The sequence below is a fragment of the Hyperolius riggenbachi genome, chromosome 12 (assembly GCF_040937935.1).
Source record: "Hyperolius riggenbachi isolate aHypRig1 chromosome 12, aHypRig1.pri, whole genome shotgun sequence".
Classification (NCBI taxonomy): domain Eukaryota; kingdom Metazoa; phylum Chordata; class Amphibia; order Anura; family Hyperoliidae; genus Hyperolius; species Hyperolius riggenbachi.
In genome coordinates this window covers 8,487,173-8,508,490 of record NC_090657.1, presented here as the reverse complement: position 1 = coordinate 8,508,490, position 21,318 = coordinate 8,487,173, and the positions used below count along the sequence as shown (strand labels likewise).

At 45.7% G+C, this 21,318-nt stretch overlaps 1 protein-coding gene across 2 annotated transcripts in view; it reads left to right on the top strand.

The window, feature by feature from the left end:
* Positions 1–10,530, top strand: part of GPATCH8 (G-patch domain containing 8) — a 128,375-nt gene extending 117,845 nt beyond the window's left edge. For both annotated transcript variants that reach the window (XM_068261842.1, XM_068261843.1), the window contains 2 exons: positions 3,293–3,423; positions 5,231–10,530. In XM_068261842.1, coding sequence (XP_068117943.1) covers positions 3,293–3,423; positions 5,231–8,855 — 3,756 coding nt within the window. In that variant the 3' untranslated portion in view covers positions 8,856–10,530. The remainder of the gene's footprint in view (positions 1–3,292; positions 3,424–5,230) is intronic.
* Positions 10,531–21,318: the final 10,788 nt, after the last annotated feature.

Here is a 21,318-nt window from a genome sequence, read left to right as displayed (position 1 = left end):
TTTTCTCACAGTTTACAGTGCGACAGCTCCCTCAGCCTCACAGATACACTGAGACTGAGAGCGGAGAAGCTGGCTGTGAAGAATAAACACAGCACACAGGAGAGAGCATAGAAGGGGCGTGGAGGGGGTGTGCAGAACTTGTCCCCATTACAGCAGAGGCAGCCCCTTCCTATTTTGGTCGACAAAGCTTGACACAGGAGAGAAAATTTGATTTATTATACAGGGCTGTGGAGTCGGTCCAAAAATCCACCGACTCCGACTCCTCAGTTTAGGATTCCACCGACTTCGACTCCTCGACTCCGACTCCTCTAATTTGCATATTACAATTTTGTTGATTAAAAGTATGTAACGTGAAATTCGTCTCTTAACTGCCAACGCTTAGGAATTTTACAAGACAACTGAAGTGAGAAGGATATGTAGACTACTATATTTATTCCCTTTAGACTAAAACTAGTCCTTGGTAAGAGTACTTGTAAAAGGTACAAACCGGAACAAAGAACATCTATCAGGCCCTAGGCAATGTAAGTGTGGGTACATGTAAGAATGATGTGCAGGTACTCTGCAGGGGAATAAGGAGATTGTAAACAGACAACACCTCTGTGTTCAATGTGCACAACATTCTCAGTGGATTCCTGCAGCTCTGTGGGGAGTGCATATGCAGAGTATAGTACTACTGTGTAACAAAGTAAACCTGAGACAGATGAAATTAAAGTTTTATACATACCTGGGGCTTCCTCCAGCCACCCTCAGGATAATCAGTCCCTCGTTGTCCTCCTCCACCACCTGGATCTTCTGCTATGAGTCCAGGTACTTGAGCCAGTTGGGCGTAGTGCGCATGCACACACTCCGCCGCCAGGAGCATACTACACCTGTGCAGCACTATTGCGCAGGTGCAGAATGTTCCTGGCTGTGGGAGCGTCATGCGGCCGGACAGCACTGACTGGCTGAATTACCAGGACTCATAGCAGAAGATCCGGGTGGTGGGGGACAGCGAGGGACTGATTAGCCTGAAGGGGGTTGGAGGAAGCCCCAGGTATGTTCATCCGTCTCAGGTACCCTTTAATTTGTAGTCACCAAACCAAATTTTAACAACATATCAAATTATTGGATTTCATCAGCAAAGGGAGTGCATACATTTGCATAAATCAGCATCGGTGCAGAATTATTTCCATCTCATTGACCATCTCTATTAGTGACACGGCTACACATCAGGCTTTATTCTTACAGCATAGATGTTATTTAGTATATATAAGAGATTCCTGTGTACACATCATATATACAGTCACAATCAGATATGTATATCTGACCTTAAAAATACAGGGACTGCTTTATTGAAGCAGCACAAGTAACTAATTTTGATTGGTTTATTTCATTTTCGTGGACTAAGCACAGCTATTACTGTATATATACATTATTTTTAATGACTATTATCTGAGAAATAGAACATTTTATCATATTTTCTATTTTAATTACAGTTACAAATTCAGTAGGAGTCGGAGTCGGAGCATTTTTTCCCGACTCCGACTCCAGGCACCCAAAATTGCCCGACTCCACGACTCCGACTCCACAGACCTGTTATTATAGAGATGAAGCAACTAAAAAAGGCTGCAGTAAGCCAGAGAACATTAGAATAGGTATAGGAACTTGTAGGATAGCAGAAATAAGGCTGAAAATGTTGTTTTGTTAATTTTGTACCTCTTTCAAGGGGATCTGTATATAATAAAGTGACCTTATGGGGTACTTGCCTCTGCAGGGGGAAGCCTCTGGATCCCAATGAGGCTTCCCCCATCCCTCTGTTCCAGCGCTGTCAGCCACTGGGCTCCAGGGTCGGAACAATCCTGAGCCTCGCACAGGAGCAGTAGCCGGTTTCCTTCTGGCTCAGGCAGAAATAGCCGAGCCCAATAGGATCTGCTCTACTGCGTGGCTGTGCGGATCCAATCGGCTCGGCTGTTTCCGCCTGAGCCAGAAGAAAAACCGGTATTGCGTCTGCGCGGCGCTCACACAGGATTGTTATGATCCTGGAGCCCCGGAAGATCTTCAGAGGCTGACAGCGCTGGACAGGAGCGACGGAAGAGGACAGGGGAAGACTCATTAGGATCCAGAGGCTTCTCCCTCCTAAGGTAAGTACCCCATAGGAGCATTTTTTTTTTCATACAGATACTCTTTAAAAAGCAAAAAACAGAAGGTTAACGTTGTACAGTATACTTTTTTGAATGGTGTTAATCCCACCATTGTTGGAAGCTTTAAAGCGGGATTGTCACCATAAAAATCAAATTTCAACAGCAACTGGTCTGAGTGTAGTAAGTGATAAAGATGCTAATCCTGCATTCACAACTTAATAAATGTTAACAGCAGCTGTTGAACATTTCAACAGATTTTACTAATAAAGAGAAAAAGTATGCGATAAAGGGCATTTATCAATGCAAGATAGTAAAATACTACAGTGCCACCCTTAATTTTGACGTTGTGTTTAAAGGAATACTGTAGAGGAGTCGGGGGAAAATGAGTTGAACTTACCCGGAGCTTCTAATGGTCCCCAGCGGACATCCTGTGCCCGCACAGCCACTCACCGATGCTCCGCCCCCCCGCAGACATCCTGTGCCCGCGCATCCTCACCGATGCTCCGCCCCCCCCCGCAGACATCCTGTGCCCGCGCAGCCACTCACCGAAGCTCCGCCCCCGCATCCGGTTCACTTCTGGAATTTCAGACTTTAAAGTCGGAAAACCACTGCGCCTGCGTTGCCGTATCCTCGCTCCTGCTGATGTCACCAGGAGTGTACTGCACAGACACAGACCATACTGGGCTTGTGCTATACACTCCCGGTGACATCAGTGGGAGTGAGGACACTGCAACGCAGGCACAGTGGTTTTCTGACTTTAAAGTCTGAAATTCCAGAAGTGAACCAGAGGTGGGGCGGGAGCATCGGTGAGTGGCTGCGCCAACACAGGATGTCTGCGGGGGACCATTAGAAGCCCCGGGTAACTTCAACTCATTTTCCCCCAACCCCCCTATAATATTCCTTTAAATAATGGTGGGAAAATAGGGGTGCTTGACCTCATGCTTGTCAAGTGTCAGTGGACAGGCAGGTACTGAGCAGCTGCTGCGGAGTCATGAGACCTGCAGAGATGTTGACTGACTGGAGTCTGTTCTTAGTTGGGTAGTTTGAATGGTTCTATTAGACTTGACCCATTGTTGCCTGTGCTTCATCTCAAAGTTTTTCCATCTGATATTAGTATCTGTTCTGTGAGCTGAAACATTACCCTTCGCTCATATGTATTGTTCCACTTGCAGAGGCTGAAGGATCTCAAGCAGCGCGAGTTTGCCCGAAATGTTTCCTCGCGGTCTCGGAAGGATGAGCGCAAGCAGGAAAAGGCTCTCCGGCGTCTGCTTGAATTGGCAGAACAAAGGAAACAAGCAGAAAGGTGAATTTATTAAGAATGGGCATCGGGACACTTATTGGCTTCAGTAGAAACTTTTAGCTCCATAATCTGGTTCGAAATGGAAATTTCATCTGATCTTGCCGCCTTAATGTGTATTTATGATATTTCTAACGGATATCTTCAGTGCTTAATTATAAGTCTCCAAATCCCTGTATATAGCTGGGAGATAAACAGAGGAACACCAAGAGCCCCAATAGTGTAGTATGTATTGACAAAGGGGATAATGACAAAGAGTAATAGTTGTTATACTCACAAGCATGGGTCCCCAATAGGCAACCACTGTAAAGGCAGGTGGGGAGATTATCCTGACCCCACTCAGGAATAAGAAGTCGCTCTCTGTAGATAGTAGAAAAGGGTCGCAACCCTCCACCCAGGGTGGATACAATATTATATAGGAGAGAACAGAGGCGCCAAAAGGATAAAAGGGGTTTTAAATGAGCTTAAAAGCCAAAAATGTGGTAATTAGAGGAGGCAGTGGTGGACTTACCTCCTCCAAGCAGACACAACACGACTGTACATTCAGTCTATTTATTAACGAACTCCAGATAAAACAAAGCAACGCGTTTCACGGGTCAGCGCCCGCTTCCTCAGGCAATAGAAAAAGGAGTTACAGCATCTAGCAAAACAAACCTGGGCAGAGGTGCTGAGTGTCGTTTGTTTTGCTAGATGCTGTAACTCCTTTTTCTATTGCCTGAGGAAGCGGGCGCTGACCCGTGAAACGCGTTGCTTTGTTTTATCTGGAGTTCGTTAATAAATAGACTGAATGTACAGTCGTGTTGTGTCTGCTTGGAGGAGGGAAGTCCACCACTGCCTCCTCTAATTACCAAGTTTTGGCTTTTAAGCTCCTTTAAAACCCCTTTTATCCTTTTGGCGCCTCTGTTCTCTCTTATATTATATAGCTGGGAGAGCTGTTTATGCTTTTATCTGTATGGCAACGAAATGCCATGGCGTTCACTCTACTTGAGATAGAGAAAACACCATGGCGATTCTCAGCGGGGGACGGAAGCCAGAAGATACGGGGCTGGGGCGAGATGGGGGGGGTGAAGGAGAAGCCATGTCAAGTAAATTATAACTTATTAGTAAAGGACCTGTATAATGTTCAATTTACCCTGGATATCTGCTTTAACCCTTCAGTATCAAAATATTTTCAAAGTGTACCTGAGAAAAAGTGTAAAGGAGAATTTATACTGACCTGGGGCTTCCTCCAGTCTCATGAACTCTTTGGGCCCCCTTGACATTCTCCCGGGCAGCTACGTTCTTCTGCAAACCTTCCCGTTAAAAAGCTTCAGTCTCGCCAGTCGGGCCCCCCTGCACATGCCCAGCCACACATATCCCCTTATCTCCGTCCCGCCGCGTCTTGCGCAGAACATTCCCAGCAACAGGAGCGCGAGGGGCCACGCATGCACAGTGCAGCCAAGCGTGCCTGAAGCCTTTCTAATGGGAAGGATTGCAGACAAACTAAGCTGCCCGGGAGGACGGCAAGGGAGCCCACAGAGTTCATGAGGCTGGATGAAGCCCCAGGTAAGTATACATTTTCCATATACTTGGTCTCCGGTTCCTTTTAACTGCTGAAATTCTGGATGAAATTTACAGATGACAGTTTTTATTGCACGTGCTCTATGCTCTGTTGTACTGTATTTTCTATGTATGCCTTCTGTAATAGGCATAGATCAATAACTAATCTGTTAATGCAAACTGATTAAAAATGATTGCTAACCTTCATTGGAAAGGGGAGGGAGAATTGGCTTTATTGGTAACACGCAAAGCTGATGTATTTATTTTTTTGCAGTGCTCCTGGAAGTGGGCCTATGTTCAAAGCCACCACAGTAGCTGTAGATGAAGATGGCCTTGAAGATGAAGACATGCTCATCTGCACAAGTTCAGCAGACCCAGATAGCCCGAAACCCATACAGGAAGAAAAAACACCCCCACCTCCCTCTGCCCCAAGTCAACCAGTTACTCCAGTGGCTACATTTGGCTTCAAAATTCCAGTTAGCTCACCAAGCTCTGCAGGCGCTTCCCTTCTTCAGAAGGTGGGATTCTCATTCTCCTTCACCAAGAAGACTCCCCTGAAGTTGGAGTCGTCAGCTGCAGTCTTTAAGGATGTTGGGGAGGAAATGGGAGCAGCAGAGGAAGAGAAAGAGGAGGACAAATCTTCTGATGACTTAATAAGCACTTTAAAACCTTCAGCAGATGGAGAGATCAGCAGAGATACTGAAGTCAAAGTGGAGGAAGAGGAGAGCTCGGAAGATAATGGCTCCTCCCTTGCTAACACCTTGTCAAAACTGAAAAAGATGAAACGGGAGGAAAAAGGTGGTCAAGCAGGGGAACCAGAATATTATCATTACATGCCACCAGCTCACTGTAAAGTGAAGCCTAATTTCCAGTTTTTACTCTTTATGAGGTCCACAGACCAAACACAGGTAGCGTGTGAAACTTCGAAAGAAGAGAAGAAACCAGCTCCTCCTCCAGCCAAGGTTAAGTGTGTGAAACCAATGGAGACCAAAGGGGAAAACAAAGGAGAGAAGGGACCCGGGGGTGAGGGGAAGACAACAGTATCTCAACTAGCAGAAACTAGTACTGCCCCTAATGTGCTTAATGCAGACCAGAGCAAAGCTGACGAAGGCAAAGAAAAACCTAACACTACTTCGAGAGGAGAGACTCCAAAAAAGTCTCCTACACCTGTGAAGGAACAGCCAGAGCGTCCAAAACACCCGACTGGTCCGTTTTTTCCAGTTTTAAGCAAAGACGAGAGCACCACCCTGCAGTGGCCCTCTGAACTTCTGATATTTACGCAGGCAGAGCCTTCCATCTCTTACAGTTGTAACCCTTTATACTTTGACTTCAAGCTCTCCCGAAACAAAGACGGTAAAGGTAAGCTAGTGGAAAAGGTGAAGGACAACCCAGGGACTAGCAAAGATGGCATACCTTCCGCTGAGGCAGGGAAAGATCACAGCGTTGCAGTGAAGAAGGAGGGGGGCCCTGTGGCACATACTTGTGGGGCCCAGCCAAAAGCTTCACCTGTTCCCTCCACTGATGTAAAAGTTGAACCACTTGAAGAGGAGAACAAAGGAGAGGCGACTGGAAAATCTCACAAGCACAAAAAGAAGAAAAAGCACAAGAAGAGTGGTAAGCGCAAAAGGAAACACAAAGATGGAGATGAAGGTTCAGAGCAGAAAGCGAAGAAAAAGAAGAAGCATAAGCACAAGAAGTCAAAAAGCTCTTCCAAAACGGTGTCAAAATTAGAAGAAACGGAGCCAAGTCCATCTCCTGCTTTGAAAAGCCACCCTAAAGACTCAGCCATGCAAAAGTCTGTCACTAAAGAGGACAGTGCTGGAAGTGCTCCTACTAAACAGGACCTTCCTGCTTCCTCCAAAGAGCCTGAGAACAAGAAACCTAAACCAGAGCTTAAGTCGTCCCTGCCCTCTCCTGCTGCTGCTATCCCTACAACATCCACCTCCTCTTCTCACAGAAGTGTTCCCAGCAAGGCAAGAAACCGACACAGTAGTGGTGATTATGACAGTGAAGATGATGCAAGAAGAAAAAAATCGACTTCTAGGTACAGCGATGAGTATGACAGCGCTAGTGACCGCTCCAGGAGCAGATCAAGATCTAAAAAGAGACGCCGGTCCTATTCATCCAGTTCTGGTGGCTCAACAGAAAGAAGTCGATATAGTCGCAATCGAAGTTATTCAGACAGTGACTACAGCGATTATAGTAGTGGTTCAAGACGGCGTTCCAAGAGGCGGTCTCCAGGTTCAGACTCAGACTCTGTGGCTTCCAAAAGGCGTTCCACTAGGCACAAATACTCATCGTCTGACTACAGTCGCAGCCGATCTAGAAGTAGGAGTCGTTCTAGAGGAAGTAGAAGTCGGGGCAGAGGAAGGTCTACCAGCAGTAGCCGGAGCCGAAGTAAGAGGAGAAGTCGCAGCATGACTGGTCACAGCTGGAAGCGCAGTCGGAGCTATAGTAGGGACCGTAGTACTAGCACCCGTAGTCATTCTGGGAAAGGATCACATGGTAGAGACAGTGTAGATAGCCGTAGAGGAGGTAGGCGAGATTTTAACCGCTCTAAGATCTATCGTTCTCAGTCTCCAAATTTTATTCGCTCTGGAAGTCGGAGAGAGGAAAGTCGTGGATCAGAATTGAGAGGATTAAGTAGCACCAGTCAAATACGTAAGAGCATTGAAAAAGACTCTGGACGATGTTCCTTAACGGCTAGACAGCTCCTTGAAAAAATTCAGTCTCGCCGTTTAGAAAGGGCAGCAAGTTCTACGGAAGATAGTAGCTCAAAGGCAGGAGCTAAAGTAAAAGATCCACCTCAGGGATATTTTGGCCCCAAGTTACCACCTGCTCTTGGCAATAAACCTGCCCAGCTGCCTATTATAGGTAAACTGCCAGCAGGATCCAAAAGCATTGCACCACAGAAAGTGGAGACTGAAGCAGGGGAAAGTTCTGTTAATGTAGATGGACAGCAAGAGAAAGACAACAAGCCTTCCTCACAGGTGGAAAGCACTCCAGCACCAGAGCCACCTACACCAGCTAGAGAGACGTTGCCACAAGAGGGAGCAGTCTGTTTTCAGCCACCACCTCCAGAGTTTGCAGAAGGAGGTACACCACACTCTCTGGGTAATGGAAGCCTTCCTTTCCCACCAATCCATGGAAGGATGATGCCACCACCGCCAGAGGGTGAATTCTACCATCCGTCAGCATACCCACCTATCACAGTAGATCCAAACGCTCCAAATGCTGAAGGTGAAGAGGAAGAGGAAGGGGTGGAAGAAGATGATGAAGAGGGTTCTTTAGCACCTTTAGAAAGCCAACCTATCACGTTCACCCCTGAGGAAATGGAAAAGTACAGTAAGCTCCAACAGGCAGCTCAGCAGCATATTCAGCAACAGCTTTTGGCTAAGCAAGTGAAAAGTTTCCCAGTAGGGGCTATTCCACAAGCCCTGCAGCCCGCTGGACCTGCTCTTCAGCCCATACATATTCAGCAAGCACCACCACCTGTCTCTGCTGCCTCCATAACCTCTGTACAGCATGCGATACTTCAGCACGCAGCAGCAGCTGCAGCTATGGGAATCCAACCTCACCATCAACAACTGGCCCAGGTTCACCACATCCCACAACCTCATCTAGCTCCCATCTCTCTTTCCCACCTCACCCACTCGCTCATCCCAGCTCACCCAGCTGCATTTTTAGCTAGCCATCCAATACATATAATCCCAGCCTCTGCCCTCCACCCTGCTGGACCTCTTACGCTTCACCATGTACCTCATGCTGCTCTTTACCCAACTTTGCTTGCCCCCCGGCCGGGTTCAGCAGCGGCAGCCACAGCTCTGCATCTCCACCCTTTACTTCATCCCATCTTCTCAGGCCAAGACCTTCAACACCAGCCTAGTCATGGTACATGAGATGACCTTCAGACAGACATTTTACATTTGCCAGATCTTGGCACCCGAGAAGGGCATTAAAAAACTGCCGGGACATAACTGTTATGGGCAATGAATGCAGTACGGAGAACTTTTCTGTACCCTGATGGGCTGAGGATACTTTGACAAGCACTACTAGGTCACTGTTCTAGGACACCCATATCTTCCATGTTTAGTTAAATTTAACCACTTTCTTCAATGTTTAAAAAAATAACAAGGCAAGTATATAGGACACTTTACATATTCCTTCAAAGGTCATGAACTTTTTTTCTTTTTTTATTATATATATATATAATTCAGCTTATTTCCAGCAATTGGACTTGAACTGAGTTAACACACAGTAGCTGAAAGATAAAATGTGGTCATCCCTAGTAAGATAATGTTCAGTAGTCCATCGAGCGATGAGGACATTGGACCGTGGCTTTGTCTTCTGTTTATGCAGAATTGCAGGGTTAGAATCTCTTTTATGCATTGCAGTTATAAACCACATTAGGGTGGCGGATTTTAAAAGTTACGTGCGTTGTTTTGAAACTTTTACAGGAAAAGTACTTCCTATATAGGTGTTCCAGTTGTGCTCCTACAGTGATTGGCGATATGTTGGGCACTTGACCTGGTTCTTAGAAATAAACTCGAGAGTTGTATAGTACAGTAAAAATGCAACATGAAGGTGGCACTTCCATTTTCCTGATTTAGTGTAGATCTTCTTTCACTAGCAGTAATAACTGGCAATGTACTCCTCCACAATGTCTATACAACTCCTAGGGCAACGTATACTAAAGGTGGTCTGCTGCAGAGAGGTGGAGTTACTCTGTTCGGTCGAAACATCAAGTCAGATTAAGGGTATTTTGAAGTGAAACTGGACTTACATTCTTAACCATTCATATCCATGTCCATAATGTGGTGCTAGTGCTGGAGAGGGGCAATGTTTATACTGTAAAATATATTCTTACGTGCAAAAAACGCATTATTCTAATCTCCGCCCTCCTCCAGCACTGTTAGAAGTTGCTGTGGAAAAGTGTGGCCCTTATGACTTCCCTCTCTACTCCAACGATGCACTCAGGCCAGCCCACCGTGCTCTTGGATGGTGCGGAGGACAGGGGTGAAGTACTGGAGCAGCCTGGCATACCACTGTCCTCCCTACCTGCACTCGGGCATGGCTTAGCCAGAAAGGAGCAGCCAGGAGGGCAAGAGGCGAGTAAGGCAACCAGAGGAGCTCGGTAAGGCCAGGCCCAGCCTTCCCATTATAAGATCAGTGGCGTTTAGTCCGAGTTACACACGATTGGGTATTTGAAGTGGACACAGCACAGTTTCGCCACTCTTCCCTGCTCATCTTTTAGTAAGTTACCCCAAGGATGCCGAGGAGGGGTACATTGTTGTAATTAGTCTAAAATGGAGGTTAAAAAAAGGCATCTGTACTCTGTAAAATATTTTCTTGCTGTAGTTGTATAATAAACCGAAGGGCAGAACTTTAGTTTTCAGCTAGTTTGCAAAAATGTATTTCAGCTGCTGTGGCATGTATATTTTATCAGAATTTTTTTTTTTGAAGTTTCTATGTATGATACAAATGTACAAAAATGTCATAAAAGAACCTTACAGGTTTGCAGAAATAATACATATGATATACGAAGGACTAATAAAAGAACAAATGGTTTGTGTACATTATTTTTGTATTTTTGCTTATGTGTAAAATGTATGTATGGGCTGTAAACCTTGCTGTAAATGAAGGGCTATGGACTACTTCATCTTTCTGGGAGCAGATGCTTACCAGGGATTTACAGATGGGCCACTTCTGATCAGGGCTGTGGAATCGGCACAAAAATCATCCAACTCAGACTTCTCAGTTTATGAATCCACAGACTCCAGGTACCCAAAGTTGCTTTGACTTCTCGAGTCCGACTCCACAGCCCCGCTTCTGATAGTCCTTTCTAGTCACCTTGAAGCTCTAGTTGTTAGTCCTCCTCAACCCCATATCATAACATGAACCACTCATTTTGACGCTCTTTGTTTAAAAGTCAAATGTTCCTATAGGTCAGTGATCTGCAAACCCAGCTCTCCAGCTGTTAAAGCGGGATTGTCACCATAAAAATCAAATTTCATCAGCAACTGCTCTGAGTGTATGAAGTGATAAAGATGCTAATCCTGCATTCAAAACTTTTTCTGCTGTTATGACTTGGAGTTATCATATACTTATAGAGCACTGGCCCTTTAGTAGTCGTTGCCAAACAGTTGCATGCTGAGGGGTCTTTTTATCTATAATATATTCCTCCTCTTCCCTTTATTTCCCTGCCTAGCTGCCTATCTGAAACACGATCCCCTGCTCTCTTGTGTTTACAAGCAAGGCTGAGGTGACTCAGGGATTGGAGGAGAAAAGAAAAAAAGTAAAGGGCAGAAATGACATCAGGATTTAGCCTAAACTGTGGGCAAAAGACATGGTTCCCACCAGGAACAGAATTCTTTTCATTTACTATATAACATTCACTGAAATCACAACGTGGACAGTACAATACATGTGTTATGTAAGTAGCTCAAGTATTTATCTACCTATATATGTGGTTTCCCCTGACATAGTATGGCTGATCCTACTTCTATAAAGGGAGCAGCTCACAGCCAAAGCTATCCGTGACCGTCACTATTCAATTACAGAGGTGAAGCAGTGTGTTTAGACACTAAAAGATCCTGCCAATATTTCAGGATGGCTCCAGTTTTAGGATTCACTATCTTGGCTTGGATGTTCAGATGTGTAGACTGACTAGTGTAAACTCTGCAGAGATGGCCCCAGTTGGTCGCCTCTGCTGAGAATCTGTGTATAGCTGCCCAAATGCATCGCCATCGGATCCAGATTGCTGTATCGTCTTTACTTCATTTGCTGGAAGCCACAGTGGTCTGCGCTATCATTCTTCCTCCATAACGGAAAGCATCACTAGCCTGTAGGCTAGCAACACCTCTTTACAGTGCTTTGTGCCATACTGCGGTCCTTGAGTGTTGGGCCCTGTAGGCCATAGTGATTGTGTGTGTATGCACCTGTTGGGCAAGTGTGACATGTTAGAATTGGAGTATTTAAAGAGACACTGAAGTGAAAAAAAAAACCTGATATTATGATTTATATGTGTAGTACAGCTAAGAAATAAAACATTAAGATCAGATACATCAGTCTAATTGTTTCCAGTACAGGAAGAGTTAAGAAACTCCTGTTGTTATCTCTATGCAAAAAAGCCATTATCTCTACGACTTTCAAAAGGTCGTGGAGAGGGCTGTTTTCTGACTTTTATTATCTCAACTGTAAGTGAACTATTTACTTTTTCTCTGCCAAAGGAGAGGTCATTACTTCACAGACTGCTCTGAAAGAATCATTTTGAATGCTGAGTGTTGTGTAATCTGCACATATTATAGAATGATGCAATGTTAGAAAAAACACTATATACCGTACCTGAAAATAAAAGTATGAGAATATTTTCTTTGCTGCTAATCGTCTAGTAATCATTCATAGTACACAACCAATTCATTATATCATATATTTTTTTTCGCTTCAGTGTCTCTTTAAGAGGATCATTTATCCAGGACTGAACTTCATCCCAATCAGTAGCCGGTACCCCCTTTTCCACAAGAAAACTTTACCTTTTATTAAATATATTACATTATCAAGGACATCTGTATAGCTGATATTGTGGTTAAACCTTTAGCATAGTGTGATGTCATGACCACGGCCCTGACGGTTTTCTGTCTGTAAGTATTGTTGCATTGTGGGAAATGATGGCTGTTTCGTACTGCCAAGCAAGCGGCATATATCTCTCAGTAAATGAACATCATGTAGAGATCACCTGGCAGGGATAAAGATGTTACCACGTGTGATACATTTTAGAATGCAAATCGGGGAGAGGAAAGATTTTAGTGGGCAATCACTGGGTAAGTTATAAATTAATATTGTAAAAAAGAAAGCAATTTTATTCATTATGTTATATTCACTGTACTGTAGTTCCTGTTTAGGTTAGATGAGTTTGTTAGCATGCAAGATTGCTTAACGTGGACCCAAATTAAAAATACAAGATTTCAGGAATGAAATCTATTTTCTAACTTATAATAATAAATAGCAGCCTTTTTTTCAGCTGCATGATGACAAATATAAAATATTTTACATTTATTGGAGGAACCCCTCCCTTCCTTTCATATTGCCGGGACAGAATCCGGCACACTGGTGGAGGAGATAAAAAACAAAACACAGGCTGCTACTGATGATGTCACAGGGGAGGTGATCTCAGCTTGTGTGAGATTTCACATACAGTGGGTTGCAAAAGTATTCGGCCTCCTTGAAGTTTTCCACACTTTGTTACATTACTGTCACAAACCTGAATTAATTTTATTGGAATTCCACATGAAAGATCAATACAAAGTGGTGTACACATGAGAAGTGGAACGAAAATCATACATGATTCCAAACTTTTTTTAAAAAAAAATAACTGCAATGTGGTGTGTGCGTAATTATTCGGCCCCCTTTGATCTGAGTGCAGTCAGTTGCCTATGACATTGCCTGTTGAGTGCTAATGACTAAATAGTGCACCTGTGTGTAATCTGTCAGTACAAATACAGCTGCTCTGTGAGGGCCTCAGAGGTTGTCTAAGAGAATATTGGGAGCAACAACACCATGAAGTCCAAAGAACACACAAGACAGGTCAGGGATAAAGTTATTGAAAAATTTAAAGCAGGCTTAGGCTACAAAAAGATTTCCAAAGCCTTGAACATCCCACGGAGCACTGTTCAAGCGATCATTCAGAAATGGAAGGAGTATGGCACAACTGTAAACCTTTTTTTACAATATAGTAGAAGGTGCGCTGGACTTGAGTCACTCTGTAATCATGCGCGGCGCCCCTACAAAGTTACAACTTTGTAGGGGTGCCCCGCATGATTACAGAGTGACTCTGCTTTCATTACCAGCCACTTATCAATCGTAACATACGGAGAGGAATTGGAACGGTGGAACGCAGGGAAGTTATTGTGGCAATTGGGCTGAGGCGCACTAGGAAGTGACGCCTCTACCCTTAGGACGAGGAGCCCGAAGTCGTCCATCCAAGCCGGCTGTGCAGTAACGCTTGGAACAGAGTAGCTAACCGCCGGAGCGGCACTGCGCGTTACACCTCCGGAGTGACGTTGGAGATTCGGAAGAGATTACCCAGGTTGGAGTAAAGGTGGCCATACACTGGCCCGATTCGCCGCCGTTTCGACAGCAGATTCGATCACTGGGGTCGAATCTGCTGCCAATCGTTCGCGCTACCCGCCGAATTTCGATCCATTTCGTCCGATCGCTCCGTGCGGAAAATTAGCGTCGATCGCCCGCGGGTAGAGAGCGCGTCGCTAGCGCCGTTCGAGTACCCGACGACCGATGCAATAGAGCCGCATACATTACCTGCTCCGCCGGCACGTCTACGCCCGGTCACCGCTGCTCCGTGTCCGCGCTGGTCTCCGGCATGCTTCAGTTCCTCCTGCCCGGCAGGAAGTTTAAACAGTAGAGGGCGCTCTACTGTTTAAACTTCCTGCCGGGCAGGAAGAAGTAAAGCATGCCGGACCTGGAGACCAGAGCGCAGACAGAGCAGCGGTGACCGGGGGACTAGAGTCGCGCCGGCGGAGCAGGTAATGTATGCGGTGGGGGGGGGGCAGCAGCACAACAGATTGTAAACGGTTTCAGGCTGAAATCGGTTCACAATCTGTTTGCAGTAAAGGCAGCCATACAATCCCTCTCTGATCAGATTTGATCAGATAGGGATCTGTCAGTTGGTCGAATCTGATGGCAAATCGACCAGTGTATGGCCACCTTTAGTGTCCCGGGCTAAGGACATTCCAGCATCGCTAGAAGTGGTGAGACTCGTATAAGAAGTTTGCTATACACTTATCACCTGTGGTGGGATGTGGTAAGAAGTCCGCGGTGCATACAACCTTCCGTTTGTTCTCAGCACTGAGGAATTAATACCAGTTGGAGAGCTATACAGTCTGAGACTTTTTATTCCCCAACAGGGATTTTTTTAGCCAAATAGTTCACAACCATTTTTGTGGATATATTCCCTAATAGGGATTTTTTAGCCAAATTGTTTATAACCATTTTTTTTTGTGTGGATACACACCAATTATTAATTTTAAAGGGGAACCAGCATGCTCCTCGTGTGAATGTATGTATGTATGTATGAAGGAGCCCGAATATATGAGATATAGCATGTTTTAATTGAAAATGAATTGCAATAAATGTATTAATTGAAGATTTACTGTAATAAATACTGCTTTTTTTTAAAACTCAAGTACAGCGCACCTTCTACTATATTGTAAATTCTGTTCTTATTGGAGGTGTGGTTAGGGGAAACCACGCCTTGAACGGTTGCAGCAGGAGGAAGTTTTTTAGGAGTATTAGCAGACTCATACAAATTTGGAGCAGCGCCCTCCAGTGTGTACATTACAACTGTAAACCTACCAAGACAAGGCCGTCCACCTAAACTCACAGGCCGAACAAGGAGAGCGCTGATCGGAAATGCAGTCAAGAGGCCCATGCTGACTCTGGATGAGCTGCAGAGATCTACAGCTCAGGTGGGGGAATCTGTCCATAGGACAACTATTAGTCATGCACTGTACAAAGTTGGCCTTTATGGAAGAGTGGCAAGAAGAAAGGCATTGTTAACAGAAAAGCATAAGAAGTCCTGTTTGCAGTTTGCCACAAGCCATGTGGGGGACACAGCAACCATGTGGAAGAAGGTGCTCTGGTCGGATGAGACCAAAATGGAACTTTTTGGCCAAAATGCAAAACGCAATGTGTGGCGGAAAACTAACACTACACATCACTCAGAACACACCATTCCCACTGTCAAATATGGTGGTGGCAGCACCATGCTCGGGGGGTGCTTCTCTTCAGCAGGGACAGGGAAGCTGGTCAGAGCTGATGGGAAGATGGATGGAGCCTGCAAAAGACTTGAGACTGGGGCGGAGGTTCACCTTCCAGCAGGGCAACGACCCTAAACATAAAGCCAGGGCAACAATGGAATGGTTTAAAACAAAACATATCTATGTGTTTGAATGGCCCAGTCAAAGTCCAGCTCTAAATCCAATTGAGAATCTGTGGCAAGATCTGAAAACTGCTGTTCACTAACACTGTCCATCTAATCTGACTGAGTTGGAGCTGTTTTGCAAAGAAGAATGGGCAAGGATTTCAGCCTCTAGATGTGCAAAGCTGGTAGAGACATACCCTAAAAGACTGGCAGCTGTAATTGCAGCAAAAGGTGGTTCTAGAAAGTATTGACTAAGGGGGGCGAATAATTATGCACACCCCACTTTGTAGTTATTTATTTGTAAAAAATGTTTGGAATGATGTATGATTTTTCGATCCGCTTCTCACATGTACACCACTTTGTATTGGTCTTTCACGTGGAAGTCCAATAAAATTGATACATGTTTGTGGCAGTAATGTGACAAAATGTGGAAAACTTCAAGGGGGCCGAATAATTTTGCAACCCACTGTAGACGACGCCCCTGTGAGGGAGGGTAGCTGATGACAAACACACCCATGATCTAAAACCTCTTACTAAGCTCAGAAGTAATGGCTGCCACCTGTATAACCCTAGTTATGAAAAGAGAAGGGTGAAAAGCATGCACTGAAATGCTCATAGGCTGGAAGGAGTGTTTACTTATCTTTGTATGTGTCAGAACAGTGCAACTAAATATTTTGAATTAAAAAAATCTTTGGTTTGGGTCCGCTTTAAAGGGAACCAGAGCTCATGACTGGCCCCGACTGGCTGAATTGATGGGACCCGGTTCCCGAAGCTGCAGACAGCGGAGGACGGCGGCATGGGAGCAATCCGAGCTTATGGGCCCCAGGTATGTATAAAACATTTCCTTTTCACGAGCCCTGGTACACTTTAACCACCCTGGCGTTCTATTAAGATCGCCAGGGCGGCTGCGGGAGGGTTTTTTTTAAATAAAAAAAAAACTATTTCATGCAGCCAACTGAAAGTTGGCTGCATGAAAGCCCACTAGAGGGCGCTCCGGAGGCGTTCTTCCGATCGCCTCCGGCGCCCAGAATAAACAAGGAAGCCGCAATGAGCGGCCTTCCTTGTTTTGCTTACATCGTCGCCATAGCGACGAGCGGAGTGACGTCATGGACGTCAGCCGACGTCCTGACGTCAGCCGCCTCCGATCCAGCCCTTAGCGCTGGCCGGAACTTTTTGTTCCGGCTACGCTGGGCTCAGGCGGCTGGGGGGACCCTCTTTCGCCACTGCACGCGGAGGATCGCCGCAGAGCGGCGGCGATCAGGCAGCACACGCGGCTGGCAAAGTGCCGGCTGCGTGTGCTGCTCTTTATTTAATGAAAATCGTCCCAGCAGGGCCTGAGTGGCAGCCTCCGGCGGTGATGGACGAGCTGAGCTCGTCCATACCGCCCGGCTGGTTAAAGGAAATCTGAAGTGAAAGAAAAAACCTTGAATAATGAATTGTATGTGTAGTAGGGGTAAGGAATTAGTAGAGATGGCCCGAACGGTTCCATGCAAACGTCCGGTGGTTTGAGTTCGCCATGTAAGGCGAACTCGCCCCCATAGTGCGCCATTAGGGTCAACTTTGGCCCTCTACATCAGTCAGCAGGCACATTGTAGCCAATCAGGCTACACTTAGTCCTGGAGCCACTCCCCCCCCCCCCCCCTCCCTTATATAAGGTAGGCTCCGCCGGCCATTACACTCACTCGTGTGCCTGCAGTAATTAGAGAAGGGACAGCTGCTGGCAGACTCTCATAGGGAAAGATTAGTTAGGCTGTTACAGGCTTGTTAGCTTGCTTCTGGCTGATTCTTATTGCTAAAATAGCACCCCACAACAGCTCTTTTGAGAGCTAATGTTGCCCTGATGTTTTTTTTTTTTTGTGTTGCCCACTGACATTATACAGCCCTATCTGTTGCAGCTGGACCTTGGTAATTGCTATTACTGTGCCAACCAGGCCCTGCCTAACCATCTATACTGGGACACCTACCTATGCCTACCTACCTATACTGGGACGCCTACCTACCTATACTAGGACTCCTACCTATGCCTAGCTAACTACTGGGGCACCCACCTATGCCTATCTACCTATACTGGTACACCTACCTATGCCTACCTACCTATACTGGGACTCCTACCTATGCCTAGCTAACTACTGGGGCACCTACCTATGCCTACCTACATACAAGAAGATAATAAGGTCGTTGCTTCATTGTGGACAGACCAAATTTGATCAGCTGGACAGTCACTGTTATTCTATCATTGAGCTACCACAGCCCGGCGACCATATGGGCTTAAAAACGGCTATCGCCATGGTGCGCACCAGTCCAGCATGGCCATCACTACGCAAAAAGCTGTTTGCGGTGCGTTACACAGTGAGTTTGGTGTGTCAGTGTGAAGCAGTACTCTAATTACACTCCCTGATTGATGTATACACATGCAAGATGTTTGAAAGCACTTTAGGCCTGCAATTTAGCATTCAATGTGATTTCTGCCCTTAAAACGCTGCTTTGCGTCACATCCAGATTTTTCCCGGGGACTTTTGGCGTGTATCCCACTCCGCCATGCCCCCCTCCAGGTGTTAGACCCCTTGAAACATCTTTTCCATCACTTTTGTGGCCAGCATAATTTTTTCTAGTTTTCAAAGTTCGCCTCCCCATTGAAGTCTATTGCGGTTCGCAAAACTTTGCGCAAACCGAACCTTTTGCGGAAGTTCGCGAACCTAAAATCGGAGGTTCGGGCCATCTCTATTTATTAGTAGCAAAGAAGTCTCATTTTTATTTTAAGTTATTTTAACATTGCATCATTTTGTCATATTTTCAGTTAACAAACCCACTCTGTATTTTAAAGTATAAAATAACGCAGAGTTAACAACCCTTTGAACTTCCCTGCAGTAAAACCTTTTGTTTATATTTGCTTGCTTTAAAGGACAACTATTAATATGGAGGCTGTCATATTTATTTCATCTTCTTCTCAGATATGACAATGTCAAAAATGCCTCATCTGCTGCATACTTGTGGAGTGTAGGGCTAAAAGTAATAAAGGTTGAGGATCAGTAGGACAGCAAGGTAACTGGTATTGCTTAAAAGGGAATAAATATGGCAGCTTCCATATACCTCTCACTGCAGTTGTCCTTTAAGGGCTGCTTTTGCACTCTGTCCACTGCTGAACTGCTCCCCAAGCTGTAAACTGAAAAATATGCAGAACAAGTTTGTCCATTGTGTAACTGCAACATAGCATCCCGAGCTGTACAACGTTTTTGTACTATAGTTGCGTTGCTGGTCCTCCCTAGGAATGCCTCCCTCCAGTTCTGAGTGTAGACACTGCCATGGATCTGGGGAGTCCTGCACCATATCTATAATGTAAGGATATGCTAGCATGCCAACGTAGTGTGGAGAGACATTATAAAGAAGTAACCCATATGGAGCAGCACTTTCTCTGGAGCTGAAATAAGACTTGTATGTTTATAGCTATTATCTCACTCATGCTTTCAATAAGTACAGATTAAAAATGGTCAGTAGGATGCTGATGATGCCAGCTTGCATGCAGATTTAATACTCGTATGCAGCATGGAATTTGGCCAATCAAAATTGTAAAGCAAGAGAAGGGAGGCAGGCACTCAGTGCAAAACTGTGGATGCTGTCTGCATTAACCTCCTGGGCGATAATCCCGAGCTGAGCTCGGGGTATGTCGCGCAGGAGGAGTTCTCAGGCCCTGGTGGGCCGATTTGCATAATGTTTTTTTTTTTGTTACACGCAGCTAGCACTTTGCTAGCTGCGTGTAACTTCTGATCGCCGCCGATCCGCCGCTACCCGCCATGCCGCGCAGCCCCCCCTCCTCCCCGACCCCTTGCGCAGCCTGGCCAATCAGTGCCAGGCAGTTCTGAGGGGTGGATCGGGACTACGACGTCGGTGACATCATCCCGCCCCGTCGCCATGGCGACCGGGGAAGCCCAGCATGAAATCCCGTTTTGAACGGGATTTCCTGCTTACTCTGATCGCCGAAGGCGATCGGAGTGGGTGGGGGGATGCCGCTGCGCAGCGGCTATCATGTAGCGAGCCCAGGGCTCGCTACATGATTTTAAAAATTAAAAAAAAAAAGTGCTGCGCCCCCTCCTGGGCAATGTAATTGTAACTCCCGGAGGGTTAATGGCTGTCGGTGTAAGGCCCCGTTCACATCACAAACGCGGATGGCCACGCATGCGGAACGCAACGCATGCAAACGCACGCCATCCGCGTTTGTGTGCGTTGCGTGCCTGATCCCATCACTGAAAAGTGAATGGGACAGCCACGCGTTTTTACAAAATCTGCGTGCAGCATGCGTTCCCGGACCGCACAGGTCCGGAACGCATGCAGTGTGAACATCAGACATTGCACTCTATGCAATGTTTGATGTCGTGCGTGTCGGCCTCCCGCACGTGTTTCCAAAACGCGGCTGGAAACGCGTGCAGTGTGAACAGGGCCTTAACCTCCAGCAGTGGCTACATGCTCAAGACGATGTGGAGACAAGTTAGCAAAACAACTGAAGAAATAAGGTTGTCTGGCACTGTAGCTTTAATAAGATGGCATGTGTACAAAACTGTAATAGCCACAGTCGCAAAGAAAATTCAAAGCGAAGTGTGTTGTACTTATCTTGCACGCTAGTCTCCGAAGAAGCAAGGCTCACCTTCTGGCGCCCACAGCCATCTCCCTCACCCCAGCAGAGCACGATAAGTACAATACACTTTGCTTTGAATTTTCTTTGCGACTGTGTCTATTACAGTTTTGTACACATGCCACCATCTTATTACAGCTACAGTGCCAGACAACGTTTTTTCTTCAGTTGTTTTGCCAATCAGAATTGTCTAGGAAATGTATTTGACTGGCTCAATTCCAAGCTGCGTAAATGTGCATGCAAGCGGCAATTATTAGAATTTCATGGTCTATCTCTAGTGCAGAGTAGTAAAGAATGAGGTTCCTTTGTCATCGGTTCTGGAGAGAAAATGTTCAACAAAATGGCTGAGTTCTCCCATGAAGAAACTGCTGATCGTGATAAACACAGAAGGATGCTAAAGAGCTAAAATGCCCATATAAAGTGAACCAGAGACGAAGCACCCTGATGTATTTTACCATATATATCAGTGGGAACATTAGAGAAAACACCTACCCTGCTCTCTGTTTCATTCTTCACTGCTCAGCCTGCCTGTTATCAGCTCTAAAAAAAAAAAAAAAAAAATGCGCATTAAGTCTGGCTTTGCTCAAGAATCATTATAGCAGGGCCAGAAGGGGGCAGGCTTGTGCTTGAAAAGACACCAGAGAAGACAAGACTCAGCTATAATGATTCCTGAGCAAAGCCAGACTGAATGCTCAGTGGGGGATTTTATCAGGGCCGATAACAAGCAGGCTGAGCAGTGAAGAATGAAACAGAGAGCAGGGTAGGTGTTTTCTCTAATGTTCTCACTGATATATATGGT